At 23.3% G+C, this 20,337-nt stretch overlaps 5 protein-coding genes across 5 annotated transcripts; 3 read left to right on the top strand and 2 right to left on the bottom strand.

Moving 5' to 3' along the window:
* Positions 1-789: 789 nt before the first annotated feature.
* OCT59_014586 (uncharacterized protein) lies at positions 790-1,598 on the bottom strand (the record flags this gene model as incomplete). The annotated part of the gene is made up of 4 exons (XM_066150123.1): positions 790-798; positions 878-932; positions 1,265-1,366; positions 1,477-1,598. The coding sequence occupies 4 exons, from the start codon at positions 1,596-1,598 to the stop codon at positions 790-792; spliced, it is 288 nt and encodes a 95-aa protein (XP_066002324.1).
* A 1,062-nt stretch (positions 1,599-2,660) lies between these two features.
* On the top strand, positions 2,661-4,210 carry OCT59_014587 (uncharacterized protein; the record flags this gene model as incomplete). Its single annotated transcript, XM_066150124.1, has 3 exons — positions 2,661-2,920; positions 3,020-3,507; positions 3,586-4,210. 3 exons carry the CDS (start codon positions 2,661-2,663, stop codon positions 4,041-4,043), a joined length of 1,206 nt encoding a protein of 401 aa, XP_066002325.1. The 3' UTR covers positions 4,044-4,210.
* A 7,345-nt stretch (positions 4,211-11,555) lies between these two features.
* On the top strand, positions 11,556-13,437 carry OCT59_014588 (uncharacterized protein; the record flags this gene model as incomplete). The annotated part of the gene is made up of 2 exons (XM_025312294.2): positions 11,556-13,256; positions 13,330-13,437. The coding sequence occupies exons 1-2, from the start codon at positions 11,568-11,570 to the stop codon at positions 13,435-13,437; spliced, it is 1,797 nt and encodes a 598-aa protein (XP_025190154.2). The 5' UTR covers positions 11,556-11,567.
* Positions 13,438-13,771: 334 nt separating this feature from the next.
* Positions 13,772-17,056, bottom strand: OCT59_014589 (uncharacterized protein; the record flags this gene model as incomplete). Its single annotated transcript, XM_066150126.1, has 16 exons — positions 13,772-13,828; positions 13,898-14,041; positions 14,105-14,195; positions 14,259-14,353; positions 14,436-14,515; positions 14,576-14,720; positions 14,792-15,205; positions 15,354-15,459; positions 15,519-15,623; positions 15,685-15,712; positions 15,786-15,958; positions 16,037-16,091; positions 16,167-16,284; positions 16,366-16,706; positions 16,776-16,897; positions 16,995-17,056. The coding sequence occupies 16 exons, from the start codon at positions 17,054-17,056 to the stop codon at positions 13,772-13,774; spliced, it is 2,136 nt and encodes a 711-aa protein (XP_066002326.1).
* A 441-nt stretch (positions 17,057-17,497) lies between these two features.
* On the top strand, positions 17,498-19,625 carry OCT59_014590 (mitochondrial 37S ribosomal protein mS29; the record flags this gene model as incomplete). The annotated part of the gene is made up of 10 exons (XM_025312293.2): positions 17,498-17,704; positions 17,779-17,852; positions 17,939-18,031; positions 18,107-18,208; positions 18,284-18,395; positions 18,466-18,558; positions 18,644-18,771; positions 18,855-19,145; positions 19,215-19,437; positions 19,537-19,625. The coding sequence occupies exons 1-10, from the start codon at positions 17,527-17,529 to the stop codon at positions 19,623-19,625; spliced, it is 1,383 nt and encodes a 460-aa protein (XP_025190152.1). The 5' UTR covers positions 17,498-17,526.
* Between the last annotated feature and the right edge of the window lie 712 nt (positions 19,626-20,337).

Here is a 20,337-nt window from a genome sequence, read left to right on the forward strand (position 1 = left end):
ACGCATGATTATGTACAAATTATTTTGGAGGAGTAACACAATGTTACAGACTTACAGTCGAAAAAAAAACTTTAAAAAAAAAATAAAATAAACAAAGCGATGGGAATTTTGATAAAAAAAAAACAAAATCCCCATTTTATTAGAAGTAAAAAAAAAATTTGATTGTATGCGCGAATCATACATAATCTTTCATTAATCCGTGATTTTCAATGCATTTATCTATCTATCTATCTTAGCATTATCTAATTATTTTACAATTATTAAGCATGAAATAATTCAATTCTAAAGAAACGGGTTGAAACTGTGCTTTTTTGAGAAATTGACCTCGCATTTAATGTTAAATCACGTAACAATAAAGAGAAACAATCGGTTACCCGCATTAACTGCAACTCAAAATGATTAATGTAAAATGAGAACGCGTCATTTCATTCTGGCGTTCATCAAAAAATTGAGAAAACAATTTAACATTACATAATGTTTATTTTGTACTTGTAAAAATTTACAATATCTTCATAATATAAATAACGTATATATTATAAATATATGTATAAATGCACGGGAAAATTGATTCTATCAATCTTGATCTGTTTTTTTTTATTTATTTCGGAATTGATCAATTTTTTTTAAAATTCTTCTCTTACAATAATTATATATTTTTCTTATCTGATCAGATTATACGATTAGTCTAATACCTTATGACTTATCTTGCATCATTTATTTATTAGCCTCTTCACCTTTTTCTAGATTTAAAATTTCTGAAATAGCTTCATATACCTGAAATAAATGACTTTAATTAATCTAATGTATAAAATATTTAAAGACCCAATTTTTCCCGCGAAAACCTTTCGTGACATAAATATTAAAAATTAAACTTTACCACTTTAATATGCGCATTTATTTTCGCAATGTCTTGAGTATATTGATCAGATTTTCTATAAAAAAAAGAAAAAAAAATTTAAAATAATTTTCTTCATAGTTCTTCACCATTAATCCACCAACACCTTTAGTCTACTCAAGTGTCCAATTAAGTAAAATCAAAAAAATTAATTTACTTTTGTAATAAAATTTCCTTTTTATTAATAAATTCGATGGCTTCATCTAATGTAAATTGAACATGAAATCCGAATCCTATATTTACGTAAATATATGTTGTATCAGGTCTACATATATATAAAAAAAAAATTATGTATGTATGATTTTCTTTTTTTTAAAAAAAAAAAATCAAAGGAAAAGAAAGAATATTTTTTTGTTAATTTACATTTACATTTTAGCCTGACAATAAAAATTTGATCCCAAATCAACCATCGTCTTTAATTCTTTTAAATTATTTGATTTTATTAATTCGATATGATTTTTTAATTTAATGCTTTTTTATTTTTATTTTTTTTTAAAAAAAAAACATGGTATGCGTTATATAAATTTATTTGAAATAATAATTTAAAAAAATAATGTAATAATTAAAAAATTATTATTTACTAATCAGAAATTTCTTCATAAATTTTTTCTCGTAAATCCCAAGTTTGTTTCAAATCTACTTCAAGTTTATCATGAAGAAATTTTTCATATTGTTCTATCTTTTTGGAAATATCTCTTGACATGTTAGTAGAAATTATCTGAAAAGTAATGAGAGGATGAGAGTAAAAAAAAAGTGTAGTGTCAAAAGATTGAAAATAATCTGATTGGCATTGAGAATTCACGTGCAAGATTAATTTTATTGGCTGATTGATGCCATAGAAATTCCGTGGAATTAAGCTCAATATTATCTATCAGGCTATCAGCAAATAAATTAGGGGTTGTTTCCAATTCTATCTATATATCTATACTATTTAAGGGAGAGTACTTTAAAGAAGATCTTTTTCGAAAAATAGAAGCATTCTAAATCTACTTACTGTAATCAGTGCTTTAACTGCTATACAAGTAATTAAAGAAAATTTACAGGATTTCTTATTCAAGCAACAAGATTTTCTCTTCTTTAATCTTTATCAACATCAATTTTTTATTAACGGAATTGGCGGAAAGATGATCAAAGATTTTTTTTTTCCGGTTTGCTCCTTATTTAGTATCTTTTTTTTTTCTTGCTTCGTTTATAATTAAATTTTTTTTTTGATTCTCAAAATATTTACAATTAAACGATTGTCTAAAATCTAGATCAATCCATTGCTTTTCCATCCTTATTATCCCGCGTTTCCATGCATTATCTTCTATTGGTAATAAATCAAATATATTTGATAAGATAATGATAAGATTATAACTTGTATCTTTTTTTTTTCGCCGTAATCCCCGCATTCATTCTTTATTATTCGTTAAAAAAGAATTTCTTTTTCGGTTTATATGTTACCTTAAAAATCTCTGTTTGTTATGCAAATTCACTGATAGACAATGTTTTTCTTATCATACTATAAAAATAATTTTTTTTTTTTACTGTATTATTAATATGGCGAATCAATACATGTGTTATTGATAACAGAATGTCACAAAAAACTAATGATAAGCATATTGCATCCTATCAAATTATATAATTTAATTACAAATTATTCAATGTATGGTTAAGATCCTTTACCTATATAAAAAATGATTTATAAAAAAGGCCGTTTTTTATCCCGTTCAAATTTCCTAAAAATTTTTTTGAATCATAAAAAAAAAAAATCATTCATACAAAAATGTCAAATAATAAACTATTATCAAACTTTTCTTTAAGAATCGGTAAACTATTAGATGATGATGATGAATTTAATACGACCATTTTTGTTGGGGGTAATAAATCATCATCAATAATAAAAACTTTTAAAGCACATTCTATTTTATTAAAAATTAATTCTTCATATTTTGAGAATGTTTTGAAGAATGATAATAATAATGAATATACGAAAAAGATTTATTTGGAAAATATTTCCCCTCCTGTATTTGAAGTAATACTAAAGTAGGTTTTAGGTTTTGCAAAAAAAAAAAAAAAATTTCTCCTTAATCTCATCGTTTATTTTACTGATTTTATCTTTTAATATTTTTTTTTTTTTTTTAGATTTATGTATACTGGAAAAATATCTATGGAAAATAGAACTAGGGATGATATAATCGAGCTTCTCGAAGCTGCGGAAGAACTAAAATTGGACGAATTATCGGAATTTTTACAAGACCATCTCATGCAAAAAAAAGATTGCGTCATCAATGATAACAATGATAACAATGATAACACACAAAATTTGTGTCATGTGACTAATAAGCTGTCGCACAGCAACAAACGCGGAAATATCCGACTTGTTGGTGCAGGACCCGGTGATCCAAAATTATTAACACTTTCCGCGTATCAAGCAATTCAAGAAGCTGATTTAATATTATCCGATAAACTTGTATCTGAAGAAGTATTAGAATTGATTCCAAAACATACTGAAGTTTTTATTGCTGCAAAGAAATTTTGTGCTAATGTTGAAGCCGCTCAAGCTGAACTTAATCGTGTTGGTCTTGATGCTTTAAATCTTGGAAAATATGTTGTCAGATTAAAGCAGGGTGGTAAGTAATAATTATAAAAAAAAAATTGTTTTTTTCTTTTTTATTCTTTCGAAATTTTCTTATGAGTTTTTTTTTTAGATCCATTTTTATTTGGTCGTGGTGGAGAAGAATTTCTCTTTTATCAATCTCATGGTTATATCCCACAAGTAATTCCTGGTGTTTCATCATGTATGTCTGCTCCATTATTAGCAAATATTCCTGTTACACATCGGGGTGTTGCATCTCAATTCCTTGTTTGCACGGGAACTGGTAAAAAGAATACCATACCGGAAATTCCAGCTTATAATCCAATACGTACTACTGTATTTTTAATGGCTTGTCATAGAATTAGAGATATAACCAAAGATTTAATGGAGAAAGGTAATTATCCGTCAGATTGTCCTTGTGTTGTAATAGAAAAAGCGAGTTTTATGGATCAAAGAGAAATAAGAGGAACTGTGAGTACTATTGCTGATATAATAGATAGAGAAGGTCATACACCACCCGGAACATTTGTTGTTGGACATGCTTGTACTGTTTTATCAAAACAATTATAATTTTTTATAGCACAATACTGTAAAATAGACTACTATTGTTATTATTATTTAATTTATTGATTTTTTTCAATCATTACATAAACTATACAGTCTATACTGTACTGATATTGATTATCATCAAGAGAAAATTTTGAATAAATTTAAAAAAAGGTGTTCATTATTAAACATAAAATATTTGAGCTTTGAAAATCTAACAAGTAAAATAGTAAACAAAAAATATTTATAGTTAAAAATAATATATATATTATTATTTATGGTTTTATTAACAGCTGCTTTTCATAACTTTTACTTAATTTTTTATTTGTTAGAATTTGGATTTTATAAGATGATAAAAAATTTTTTATTATTTAAAAAATTATTGTATCAAATGGTTTAAAAAAATTATAAAGTAATTTACCAAATGGCCTGTTTATAAAATTATTGATTAATATACTGATTATATTAATAATTGTACATTCTAATTGTACTTTTTTTGTATAATTTTTTAGTAATAATCAAGTTTTCTAATTAATGGAAAAAGCTTTTTACCTTTAATAAATAGTTTAAATAGCTATTTTCAGAAAATATAAATTTTTTAGTATTTTAGCAAAGTTTACTAAATTTAAAAATCAGGTAATTTGATTCCATTTTATTGGTCTTTTATTTATATAAATATAACTAAATTTATAGTTATACAGTTCACCTTCACTATAGTGAATCCTATAGGCTGGAGATTAAAATTTGTTATAGTGAGAAATTCATTATACTAAAAGTCATTTTATTATATATATAAAAAATCTGTACCTGAACTTTTCTTCATTATAGTAAGTTATTCATTATATAAAAATTCACTATAGAGAGAATAAACTGTACTTATTTTTATAATAATTTATTATACTATTCTGATAAAAATACCTAAAAAATTACTTTAATATATTATATAAACAGTTAAATATAAAGAAAAAAATAGAGTATAATATAACTATAATAAATACAATTAATTTTTTCTATAATTACTTTTATTATAATTACATTTTATTATATAATTAATTATATTAATTAAATATTTAAAATACTTTATTATTAAATCTATTTTATATAATTACTCTTTATAATTACTATTATTATTACTATTACTGCTACTTTTGCAAGTTTTATTATTACAAATATTTTTACTATTACTATTAACAGTATTTTTTTATTACTATATTCTTTATTAATACTTTCTACTTTATTATTTTTTTACTAAAATATTTTTAACATTTTTTTTAATTTAATTTATTATATTTATTTTTAAAAATCTTATATTAAAAAATTTTATTTGTAATTATGATTATATAAAAAATATGATATTAAATTACTTAATATCTAATAATTATAAAAAATATAATATAACCTATTAAAATTATTTTATTAAATTAAATAGTGGTAGTTTTATTCTTTTATAATTATTAATTAATGAGTTATTTAATAAAATATTAAAAATTAGCATTATAATAAAATTGAAAAAATTATATACAGTCATCCTCCATATAATCACACCCTTAGCAGTACCAAAAAAATGGTGTGACTATAAAAATTATATATGATGTGATTAAAGGGAAGGTTTTTTTAATAAGTTTATTAGTAACTTGGGATTAATGTAAATGTGCTTATAAGGGAGTTGTGATTATACAGGGGGTGACTATATGGGAGGACGACTGTATATATAAAGTACTAAGATAAATAAAATCAATTATATTTTTCATTTACCAATTCTTTAACTAAAAAAAAACTTAGATTTTTTATCTAAATTTATTTGAACTAAAAATTTTCAGTTTTAAAGAAGCTATATATTACTAAAAGTATTTTACTATTGTAAAATTTAAGCTTTTACTATATTTCTAAAAGTTATAACAATTATATATTAAATAAATACTTGCATTTTGTAAAGTTTTTCTATTAGTTTTCTTATTTTTAAAAATAATAAATCATAAAATTAATATTAAAATTGATTAAACTGTAAATTTAAAAATAATTTATATATATAAAAAAATTTATAAATGCAAAATTATAAATAACTTCTGATTTAATGATTAGATTTTAATAAAATTTTTATTATTAAATATATTTTAATAAATAGTAGTAAAATTATCTCTTTATAATTAATATTATAAAATTGCAATTCAAAAAGAATTTAATAATTAAAATTGATTTAATAATTAGATTTTGATAAAATTTATATTATTAGATTTATCTAAATAATATAAATTAAATAATAGCAAAATCATTTTTTTATAATTAATTTAAAATAATTAGATTATGATAAAATTTATATCATTAAATTTATAGTAATAAAATAAATTAAATAATAATAAAATCATTTTTTTATAATTAATATTAATGGAATTATAACTTTTAAATTCATTAAATTTATATTATAAGAAATATTTATATAATTATATCTCTTTATAATTAATTATTTAATATAAACTATTTTAAATATATAATTATAAAAAGAGTTAATTGTACAACAATTTTATAATATAAGAATTTTAGTTATAAGGCAGCTCAACATTAAAAAATTGGTTCTTGTTTTATAAATTCAAAATTTTAAGGTCGGCTGTAGTAATTTTATTTAAAAATTTTATAGTAAAATGGTAATCCAAAATTAACCTGCTAATTATAAATACTAGCATATAAAATTTTCTCTGTAAAATTTCACAAAACTAGGTTGGCAGGTATAAGAACCAATTTTTTAATGTTGTGTCGCTTAATACTTAATTTTAAAAAAATTTATATTATATAAAATAATTAATTTATATATTTTAATATTTTTTTAAAATGTTAAAAGTTTACTTAATTTGCATATTTATAGAACTTAAATATTAGAAATAATGTATTCACCACACCCTGCATTATAAATTTATATATATTTTTATGTTTACCATTTGGCATTTTAAGGGAGGTGCAGTGTATAAACTAAAGATTGATATAAATAATTTACAAAAAAGGAAGGATGCTTTGTAATGTAGGATGCAGTAAATAAATTCACTCTAAATATTATACTATATTTTTTAAAAATTAAGAATTAGAAAAGTGTTTAATTTTAAAAGTTTTTTTATTAGTATTTTATATATAATTATTTTTAATCCAATTTGATTTTAAGGAATATTTAATTAGAGTTGCAGACATTCCTTATATTAAGGATAATTACCAGTTACATTATATAAATTTTAGGTAACTATTCAGTTATATCTTGACTTATGTTAGTTTATATTTCAATGTTTACAACCCTATATTAAGGTTGCTTGTCTAAACCTCTCCAAAATTCTACGATTAGTTTCTCCAAGATTTTACTATAGTTTTATTATAGTTTCGGCAAGATTTCAGTAATTTCAGCATTTATAATAAGTTTCGTCAGGTTTCACTTTTCTCCAGAATTTCACCAACTTTTTAATAAGATTTTCATATAGTTTTGGCAAAATTTCACCATTTCAGCATTTCGCCAACTTGCTAAAACCCCTTAGTTTCTCCAGCAATCTTACCCCATACTTGATATTAGAAAATATAATGTATATATATATATGATAAAATTTATAATTAAAAAATAATTATATTTAACTAAAAAGAAATTAACTAATAAGTAGAATTACATAATTTCTGATTAAATTATAAAACTAAATTGTACTAAAATTAATATAATTTTTTTTCAGTTAATTTTTTTTTGATTAGAATTAATAATATTTTTAGTTTTTAATAATTTAAAATTTAAAAAATATAAAAAGCATAAAAAATTTCAAGTTGTAATTAAAAATATTTTTAATAATTTAATTATTAAAACTTTATTTTCAAATAATTATACTTAAATATTTTTAGTATTATCAAATAAAACTTTAAACTATATTAATTTAATTCATATTATTAAAATTATTATAATAAAAAAAATCTAATAGTTATAATAGTTTTTTTACTTTTTAAATATCAGATTATTTAAAATCAATAAATTATTATTTTTCTTTTTAATTAATTTATTATAGATGTGATCTTGAAAATTAATAAATTATATAAGAAAAAAATATATATAAATTAATTTTATATTTTAAAATTAAATTACTTTTTATAAAGTATTAAAATTAAAATCTGTTTAGTTTATCGCTATTTTCAAATTAGTACAATTCATATATATTACTTATTTAAGGTAATCAGTATTTATAAATCTGAAAAACCAGAATTTTTTGGATGACTATATAAAAAAGAGTTGATTATTAGCAATTTTAAATGAATTTATGCAGAAATTTCAATTATTTAAGTAGTTTTTTTTACAAATAAAGGTTAAAATTTGTGTAATACTACTTTACAGAAACTTCAAGATTGTAGTGAAGGCTTAATGCGTAGTAACTGCATATATGTAATTTCTTTATAATTACATAATGTGGTCACTATATATTTATAACGCAGTTACTGCGCATTAAGCCTTCACTACGATCTTGAAGTTTCTGTAAAGTACCATATTTTCAAAAGAAATTATTTAAATAACTGAAGATTTCTCAAGATTTTAGAAAAAATCTGTATTTTTCAAATTTGTAAATATCAATTTTTTTAAAAAAATAACTAATAAGAAAATTACACTAATTTGAAAATGGCAATAATCAGAAGTTTAATTAATACAAATACTATTCTTTTAATTTAAAGAAAAGTATTTTTTAAAGAATTATTATAAAATTCTATTTTATTAAAATTAAAAAATTTTAGTAAAAAATATATAAAAAAAATTTACCTAATAAAAAGATATTTAATTTCAAAAGTAAAGGTAAAATTAAATTTTAAATAAATAATTTTACTAAATATATATAATAAATAGAAGTTTAATACTGATTTAATCAATTCTAGTATAATTGTTAAACTGTATTTTCTTATAAATAAAAAAGGACCCCAGACATCACATATATAACTCACATTTGAGTTTTAGCAAATTCAATCAAAATTAGGTTAAACTCATAATTTTAGATAAAGCAAATTGATTGAAAATTAATTAATAGTCATAATTATGAGTTTTAGCAAATTGTATTGATTTTACAAAGTCATATTTTATATTTGAGCAAATTGGTATTTTTTTTTAAATTTAACTTATCCTTTTTTTTTAACTTTATAAATAATATTTTTAAAAATATTAGTTTCGGGGTCCGGGTCATATTTTGGCCAAAATTAAGTATAATTCCGGCCAAAATTAAGCATAATGCGGGCCAAAAACCATTCGTTTAGTTTCGCACCATTTTATTTTTTAATAATTATTTATTTAATTTATTATTTTTATTAATTATTATTTTATCTATAATCTACATATTTTAATTATAAAAATTGGCAGTTTAATTTATATTAATCATTTATTTTTTTATTGATAATAAAAAAAAAGATTATTAACTCATATTTTGAGTTTTAGCAAATTAGTATAAATTTGAAATGTAATAATTTGATTTTTAGCAAATCAGGTCTATTTTAGCAGGAGCAAAAAGTACTTAAATTTATGCAGATCAGTTATGAATTATATATGTGATGTCTGGGATCCTAATAAAAATATAAGTTTAATTTAAAATTTACACTGTATACAGTCAAAGCTCATTATAGTGAACTTTCCGTTCCACTATGTAATTTTTTCCCTTTTTTTCATTATAACGAGATTTATTAAGAAAATTCACTATATTGAGAGAAATTAATTATAAAGAAAAAAATCAATAAGTCACTATAATGCGATTTTACTTAATGTTCACTATAATGAGATTCACTATAACGAGCTTTGACTGTAGTTACTAATTATATTGAAGTAAAGAAATTAAAGTAAATTAAACTATATTATAATGAATTAATATATACAATTAAACTGCTTATTTTAATAAAGAATTATAATATTTTAATATTTTTTAAAGTACAGTTCATCTTTACTATAATGAATTTTTGTATAATAAATAATTTGCTATAATAAAGAAAAGTTTTAATACAAATTTTTTTATAATTAATAATTTTTGATATAGTGAATTTTATATTAAAATCTTTATACTTTAAGCTATAATGTAGATTTTTACTATAGCTAAAAATGTTAGCTGTAATGTTATAATACAAAAATTTTATATATTGTAACAGATTGCAACTTATTAAACATATATAGTAATAGGGTTGTAATTAATTAAAATAATTAAGACTAACATCTTTAATTATATAACAAATTTTTAAGAAATTATACAGATCATTAATAAAATTTTATTACATGATACTTATTATATGTAAAATTTTTACAATATTAAAATTTATATTTTAATGAATTAGACTTTTATAATTACAAAGAAAAATGTCAGGTTTTAATTATATAATATAATAAATTAAAAATTTTATTTTTATTTACTATTTACTATAATGAAATCTATTACTATAATGAATTTTAATTTCAATTCAAAGGATTCATTATAGTAATAATAAGTTTATAATTCTGTTTTTAAAATTACTATTTGGATTATATCTTGAAAAGAATGTTTTATTTAAATGGTTATTTAATAATATCATCTGGAATCCAATAGATATCTTAAATGTAAAGTTTTATATATAATATTTTTATAATAATTAATTTTTTAATAAATTTTAATAGACTAATTGAAAAGTTTATAAATTAATAGATATATAAAATTAAAAACAATAATTAACTTCTAATTAAATTAGATACTAATTGGCAGTTCTAATAATTATGGTAATCATTTTAAAAAATAAATTTGTATTTTTTCATTAATTTACTGTTTTATAATTACATGTGTAATTATAAGTTGTAAAGGCTTTTAAGTAAAACTTAATATCTAAAATAGTAATATAAAAGGATTTCTAAATGTTGTTTAGATTAATTGTAAATTTTACTATATTAAATATTGTTTGTTTGAAATACTTATTATTTAAACAAATGAAATTATAAAAAATATGTAAATTTAAATATAAATTCAGTTATCAAAAATTATAAATTAGTTATTATTAATAAAATAAGTAACTAATAAATATTGTTTATAAATTTTTATTATTAGAAATTACAAGTATTTTTGTTTATTTTTTTTTAAAAAAAAATACTATAAAATTTTTATAAATTAAATGTATTTGATTAATAAAATTCATCAAATTATATTTATCAAAAATTTTTGTTAATACCTTTAAGTAGCTGAATTTAACTCAAAAGTTAATCCAATTTATTGTTAAAAAATTGTAAATATTTAAATTGAAAAAAAAAAATTATAATATGGAAAAATTACAAGTTATTTTAAAATCCTTAATCTGTTAATCACTTTTCTTGTACTTTATTAAATAATATTCATAAATAGTTTCATAATAATGCTATAGTGCATATTATGTGAACTTACTGAGACATATATTGTAAAAATGTATTGACAGTTAGTTAACACTTATTTGTTACGTTCACATCATTCATGTGTCAACCAGTGCGTAGCATTACACAATGGCAGTCGCGTGATATTTTTTATCTAAATTTTTTCATATGAAATGATCAGCGATTTTTTTTTCCCTACTTTCGTTAATATGAACTCTGACTGTATAATACAAATAATTAATTATTTAGAAGATGATATCAAATCTATTTTTTGTTGCATGTTAATAAATAAAGCTTGGTCCTATACAGCAATCCCATTTCTTTGGCGAAACCCATTTGGAATCATATCAAATGGAGACTTCTCTAAAGCACCAAAAATAGTCCAAACATATATTTTATGTTTATCTGAAAACGACAAATTACATTTAATTTATGAAGGATTTAATATTTCAAAAACTGAATCAGCATTTTTTGATTATCCAAGTTATATTAGAGAAATTAATTGTAATCTTGTGAACAAGTCTATTTCAACTTGGTTCAAGAAAACTTATTTTGAACATAAATCTATAAATGAAGAAAAAGAAAATCTATTTGTTGGAAAGATTTATGATATGTTTTTTTCTAGATGTAACAGATTATTTAGTTTTGAAATAGGGTTAAGAAAATATGGAAGTTTTAATTATCCGAATTTCTCATCATTTCTTAGACTTCGACAAGCAATCACCGATTTACAACATCTTGGAATTTATTTTCATCCATTAGATAATGAAAAAATAAATGAACAAATTAATGAACACATTTCAAAATTCTTTATTAAATTATTGACATTTCGATGTCATAATATTCATTTCATAGATTATAAATCATGTGCGAACAAGGACATTCTAGTTTACCATGATGAGAATAATATAGCTTATTTTAAAATATCGGAATTGATCAAATTACAGCATGGACTTAGATTATTCAGATATTTAGGTGAAATATCTATATTAAACTTTGAAGAATCTTCTTCTATATTTGATGCTTTAAAAACCCAAATTAATTCTTTAACTCATTTAGAATTAAGAGGAATAGGGTTTAATGGCAAAATAATTCAATGTTTGAAATTATTTAAAAATTTAAGATTTTTAATTATTATTAATTGTTATCAAGATAAATTATTGTCTGAAGATTTATTTCCTGAACCTGAACAACTTTCAATCACAAAATTTGTATTTTTAAGCAATAGGAATATGAGTGATAATTTACAAGTCGCATTTCTTAAATTACCTAATTATAATTTAAAATCTCTTACAACTGATTTTATAGATAATCCAAAAATTATAAATAGTTTAAATTATCAATTTCCAAATATAATTTATCTTTCAACAAGAATAGAGAGAAATGGATTTGTTCATATGAATTGGATCTCAAATTTAACTAAATTAAGTCATCTAGTTTTAGACGTTTCTTTTAATGTATTAGGTTATTTAACATATTCGCATATTTATCATTTTGGTTTATTATTACCATTATCACTTAAAGTTTTACATATTGATAACGAACATTTTTCTCCTCATATTTTAGGTAATCTATTAAAAGCTTGTGTTGAAAAAAAGATATCATTAGAAATTTTAGGTTTACATTTTGATTATAGATCTAGAATTAATGAATTATATTTACATACTATCCTTGAGTATATATCAAGATTTCCTGGTGATGATTTAATTGGATTAAAGGAATTAAGGATCGGTGTTGGGTTAAATAAGGAATCTTTGGAAGATATTTTTCCTGACAAGATTTTAAAAATTGTAAAAGAGAATGTTCCAGTTTTTACTAATAAGAATGAATACGGTTATTGGTATTGGAATTGGATAAGAGATGATTGTAATAAATTTGGCCAAGATTCTTTAATTGATGTATGAGGTAAAATTAATCTGAAAAATAAAACCTTTAGATTTCTTTGATATTTACAACGTATTACTGTATTAGACGGTTAAAGTTTTAAAAATTTTAATCTGGGCTTATTATTCCAGCTCAGGTGGTATAGTTAGGGATATTAAAGAGCAAAGGTTATCAAGACACTTCGCTTCATCATAAGATGCAGTAATTTTAGCCTGGTATACGAACTACTTACCTTAGAATAAAGACTGTATAATATTATCGGTTAAACGGCCATGAACTTTAAAGGAATTTTATAATTGACAATTCTTTGATTGAATATTCAATATAAAATCGTTCAATATTCTCTGTAAAGACTATATTGATTAGATGAAGTTCAATTTGGTAATCTATCTTTACGTGTATCAAAAGTACTATATGAAATTTGTTTATAAAAGCACGATGATCGTAGTCAAAATCGCTCAGATCAATTAATTGTACACAAAATCTTTCAGCAAAATCTGCAAAAAAAGCAAAAAAGGCAAAAAAAACATTATTGCTTCTTTGGACCAAAAATCTGCTCAAATTCTTGAAGGGACATTTTCCAGACCTGAATTTTATAGACATATAAGTTACAAAATAAAAAGAATGATCATTCATAAGATATACAAGTATTTACCCCTTGAATGGGCTCATTCACCAATTCTTCTTCTTCGTCGTGCCGGATTAATATAAAATCTCGTCGTTCAGCGGCATATATGGTATGGATTCTCAACATCGTTCCGTATAAACTAGAAACCATTGGAGGAGGCTCCTCAGGTATCTAGTAAAGATTTAATTCTTTTAATAACCAGCCATATTTTTTGTATTAACAAAATTAGAGTACCTTATTGGGCATGAAAATTTCTTCGTTCTTAATGTATCTAGCCTTCCTTGTACCAATGGCTGCCATAGCTTCATGCCAAGCTCGAAGTGCACTAAATTTGCAAAATTTAAGAATTAAATTAATTAAAAATAATTTGAATTAATAATTGACCTACCGTTCATTGTTTTGACTTTGGCTTATATCTGCTAAATTATCTGTAACATTTACGTATAGCAAATAATCCCAAGGAGCATTTTGTGTTTTTAGTTGCTAATTAATGGATTAATACAATTAGATAAAAAAATAATTTTATGAAGTAATTAACAATTAGTCGGATAAAAAATAATATTACATAATCAATAACACTCATGATTCTACTAGAGACTTGTTCTTCTTGTAGAAACGTATACGTAGTAACCGTTAACATTCCTCCTATATAATTGAACACTGCATTAGAGAAATTCACATACAATATTTTATAAATTTACGTACCTTTCGGTAAGTGTTCCTTAAAACGAATTGGTTCAGGAGATTCTTTCAAATCAGTTCCAAATATAAGAAATTTGCAATTCAATAGTCTTTTAAAATCCATAAAATTGCGCATAAAGAGTAATTGTTTCAAAAATAAAAGGTGGACCTAATTAATAAAATAGTTAGTAATCATGGGAAAGCTAAATATGTATATAATGATATTAGATAAACAATTACAAAAACGAAAGAAATATTTCCGCTATAACTTTCTTCATAAATTGCACCCAAAACTTTCATAGCTAAGAGCAATTCCTGAACATCGGGAAATTCCTCATTGCCAAAACATGTAAAATGAATTGTTTCTTCACAAGTTCTCAATAATTGTAGTAATTGAGAATAATATCCGGTTTGCCGGAGGAAAACTTTCGTTTTAACTATTCTTTCCACTGAAAATCTATCATCATTCGGCAATATTAAAGGATCCGGCTCAAAATTTAACGGTAAAGGATCAAATCTTGGAGGCACAGATATAGAGACCGCAAACAACTTTAACTCCTTTTTATCTGGTAACTTCAAAAGGTTGCATATTCTATCGCAATAAGGAAAGATAATCCACGCCGTTTTATATTCTTCGAACCAAATCATTCCAACCTGTGAATAAAGTATTAATAAAATATCATACTATAAACAAGTATAAAAAACGATTCAGTCATACAATTTTACTTCGCATCATTATTGTTTTTTCCACCGAAACATTGTGTCTTGATTTTATAGATTGCGACTGTTTTATTTCGAATACCGAGTATTTAGAACTCTCTTTATCTTTAATTAGATTTAATGCATATGACAGTGGTATAGAATGCTGAATGCAAAGTTCTGGTACTTTTTCGTTCGCAATTTTTTCTCTACAGTATAAAATTTTTAGTAAAAATATTAAATAAAATAAACAATAATATTAACTTACAGCGTTGCTACATTGCCACATCTTCCGGGAAATGGTGTGATATTTACAGAAGCAACAAAAAGAACCAATGACCCTTTAATTATATTACCTGTCCATATTATATTGCTAAAAAAAAAATCAGTCAAAGTTATTTAAAACAGATAAGAATTCTCAAATAGAAATTTACCTGTTAATTGAAAGATTTCTGCTCAATTCTACAAACAGTATTTAAGTATTATCCGATATTAATATGTGAAAAAAATTTTCTTTCATAAATATTTTTCTTACCATTATTTTCAGCAGAATGAGATTGCATGGAAGATGATGTAGTCTCTGATGATGATTTATTAAGAGCCGATTTTGGTGAATCTTTACTTTGCAATTGCACTCTTTCAACTCTTGATTGTTGTTGTGGCTGCGCCACAAAAGTTTCAGTTCTTGCGTCAAGCTTATTTTTTCCTCTTTAAAACAAAATAATAATAATTAAATAACGATAACTTTTTGTGATAAAGGAACCAAAAGAATAAAATTTAATTTACTTCGCCGATGATGATGATTCAGTGACTGGCGCTTTAGAAGTTACAATATTATTATCTATTTAAGAGTACATATATAAATAAGTGGTGTGGTTTCTTTGTCAAATTTAAATGTGAACCTGAAAAAGCTAACTTGGTTCAAGATTATCTTTGTTTTCAGTTATTGCGGCTACTTTAAGAGAAGCTCGACGATTTTTTCCATAACGTATAGAGTTATTTGTGGTTAGGTTCCCGGCAACTTTGTTTTGCGGCTTTGATTGGGTTCACAAAATTTTGCTTCAATTTGAAATTCATCAATTTAATTAAACATGATACTATTTACTTTTATTTACCTTTTGTAAAATCCGATCATCTGAAGATGTAGCAGAATTGTGAGGTTCAACATCTGATCCTGATCGAGAAAACGATTCGATATGAGAGTATGGACTAGATTGATCACAAGATTCAATACAAGTTATGGAAGATTGAACATGGGAGTTATACGAGGGCTTTGATTTATCATATTTGAAATAATCGGAATTTGTTGAACTTTGATAATCATTTTGACTTGTATAATTATTGCCAGTATCAATTTCAATTTTTTTCATCGCATTCTCTCTTATCCAATATTCTCGGATAAGTTGTTTACATCCGGAAATATTATTTTCTGGAAGCCATTGTGGTTTTGTCATGTCTATATTAAAGAGGAACAATTTATACAATATACCTTGAGGGAAATAAGTTGTAATTATACATTCATTACCTTTAAATCGTATTAAATACCAAACATGTAGTTCTTCGTTTTTATGATCTATGACTTTTTCTGCAACTTTATGTCTGCGATTAGGATCTTCTGATGCACGAGGTAAATAAGTTCGTTGAAGACTAATTTTTTTTGAAGAAACATGCAGTTTACATATGTAGATTTAAACGTAATTGAAAATTATCGTAAATTGACTTTTAAAAAAAAAATATATATTACTGTGTGGTTTTTTTTGGTTTTTTAATTGATGATTTGCCGTTCTGTTTTTTTAATCTGCCCATTTTTGCAACAAATTAAAAAGAAAATTTTATTTTATGGCTCTTTTTTATATAAAAAAAAGCCATATAAAGCTTAAAATTATCATTAGACTTTTTATATTATAAATCATAAGTATATCGCTTATTAATTAGTATTTTGTAATTACGTGTAATAATCGCATTTTTTTCTTCTAACGGAATAATAGTCGAATGACCTGCAATTTGAGATCGACAATACTATTCAGTAACGGAAATGATTTAATAAGTTAATATAATTATATATTAACAATCTATCAACGTATAGTCGCTTTGGCGGAGTGGTTAACGCGGTGGCCTGCTAAGCCATTTCCCTCTGGGAGCGCAGGTTCGAATCCTGCAGGCGACGTAAGAATTTATTCTTTTTGTTTATCAGAAACACATGGTTTGTCCAATTTAAGCGTAAATTATGAAATGATTTTCAATCTAGTTTTTACATCTCTTTCTTATTTTTTGGAATGTTATCTTTACATTTGTATACAAAAATAATACCGGGAGTTAATTCAATTATTCCAAGGACGAGTATAGGACAATCTTTTTTAACTCGTCATCCAATACAAAATGCAATCCAATCACCTTTAATTTCATCAAGTTTGATAATTCAACAAAAAAGAACTGGGACTGCGAAACCGAAATGTAAAATTTTTTGGTTTGTCTTCACTTAAATTGGAGTGTCAATTTAACTTTATTAATTAATATACTTTTTATAGATAAAACACCTAAGGAAAAACAAGTAAAAACTTTAGGATTTAAACAAAAAAAGACTAAAAAAGAATCTTCGAGAGTAAATTCTTTTGATTATTTATTTTGATTGATCTGAAGGTTTAAATTTTTCATTATTTTAAGTTTTTTTATTTATTGATTTATTAGGATGTGGAAATCGCCAGTACAAGTAGTTCTGGACGGGGTGGTGAAGAGTTTTACAAGCCTGCTCCTGATGTTATTTTAAATGATATGTTTCCGGTAAGTCTATTTTAATCCGTTTATTTTTTAGATTAGGATGTTATAAATCAATAAACCTTATTTTTTGAGATATAGGAAGTTTTTACCAATGAAAATGTTGGTAAAATTTATCAAATTCCTAAAGAGGTCATTCCAAAATTTAAAGTATTTAAGTTTCCAATGTCGTTATCCAAAGAGGTAGAATAAAATATGTATTATTTTTTTCAAATTGTTACTTTTTTCATATTTAAAAAAAATTTTTTTTTTAAACAGTTTGAACTATTTCACAACTCATCATTAGTCGTTCGTCAATCATCAGTAGAATTGATAAAGCTACTTGAGGAAGCATCCACATTACCTAGTACAAAAAATAGACACATTATATGTGAGCAAATTTAAAATTGGATGATTTTTAAGGGTCTTCATCGATTTGTTGAATGTTTTAAAAAAATTAGCAGGACCGTTGGGTATCGGTAAAAGCGCGTTACTTATGCAGGCTGTTAATTATGCAATGTGTAAACCATGGATTGTAATTTATATTCCACATGGTAAGGATTTTATATTTTTTATTTTTTTTATATATAATTATTTAAGTATCCTAATTAATTCACTTGTTATCATGAATTTGACAAGCTGTTCAATATGTAAATAGTACTTCTCCATATATGAAGGTGGAATCAACAGGTGAATTTATACAACCTACATTGACTATGTCATTGTTGCAACAAATCAAGCTTGTAAATGAGCCTTACCTAAGAAACGTACGCAACATCGGATCTAATTAAAATCGAATCGATCCTCATAATTTATATTTAATCACGCAATATTTTAATTTTGATAATAGATCAATCTTAGAAGAGGCCATCAAATACATCGTCATGTAATTAAGGATAAAAATACATCTCAATTACTGGAAATAGGAATAAATGATCCTCATTCTGCACAGGAAGTTTTTGAGATATTTTTGGAGGAAATTGGAAATAATCAAGAATATCCTGTTCTTCTCGCAGTTGATGAAATCAATGCATTTTATACTGACTCTAAATATTTTGATGTCGATGATACTTTGTTGGAAGCTAATAGATTATCACTTCCTCGGACAATCTTGGAATATTTTTCTGGAAAAAAAGATTTCGTAAGAATATCTTCAAAATAATTATTTGAATGTTGTAACTTGCTGACTAAAACTTTCTATATCTTATAGACATATGGGGCAGTGATTGGGGCTTTATCACAAACTTTTAAACCATTCATTAGTAAACCATTAGAAATTGCACTTGGATTAACTGAAGCATCGCCATGGAAACCTGTTTCTCGTACAATTTTGCAGTACACGACAGGATTACAAAATTTTGACGTAAAAGGATATTCAAAAGACGAAGCAAAAGCTGTGATAGACTATTATTACGAAATGTCTATATTACCACGTAAGTTATTTTAAGCATATAACTTTCTTTATAGAGCAAGACCGTAAGATCGTTGTGTTCGCCTTTTAAACGATTTATTGTGATTTTATTATTATTTAGAACCAAAGGAACAACTTTTTGTTAAACACTTTTTGGCAACAAATGGAAATCCAAGAAAATTTTATTTAGCATGCTGGAAAGGATTGTAAATAATTTGTTATTTTGTACTATTCTACAAAAGATCCGATTAAAGTAGATAACCGACAATTAAAAATAAAAAGGGTTAATTATTTTTGATATAAATATGGAAATTACGTAATGATTTTTAATACGGGGAAAAGAATTTTTTTTTTTTTCGTTAAAATCGATTTGTAAATCTTTTTCATCCCTTTAAATTGACGGGATTTGTCAATCTATTAAGGATAACATTTTGAATACAAATACTTTTTTATGATAAATACCAATTTAGATCCTAAATTAGACGAATATCGGAAATAAATATTATCGTCAATGAATGATTTCTGGGTTTAATTAAAAAAAAGATTATGAAATTTCATTCTAAAGAGATCATCAGTTTTATTTTCAGAGGTTATTGATAAAGAGATAAATAAATATGGTTTATCATTAGAAAGAAAAAATTTTTTTGTATTATTTGTTATTTGAGACACAGAGATATTTTTAGTTTAGTTTTTGATAATATAAAAATAGGAAATCAGTAAAGTCATGGGCGTGAGAAGAAAAAAAAAATAATTTACTTGATTTAATTCTTGGATAAAGTACTTTTAATAACACATTGTAATATATAATCAAAGATTAAATTCACGAGGAAGAAATGAATATGACGCAGAACTAAATTCGAATTGCGAAAAAAAATTTTAAGGTTTAGAATTCAGAATTCATGGACTATTTGAATATAATTTA

Source organism: Rhizophagus irregularis, chromosome 22 (assembly GCF_026210795.1).
Source record: "Rhizophagus irregularis chromosome 22, complete sequence".
Taxonomy (NCBI): domain Eukaryota; kingdom Fungi; phylum Glomeromycota; class Glomeromycetes; order Glomerales; family Glomeraceae; genus Rhizophagus; species Rhizophagus irregularis.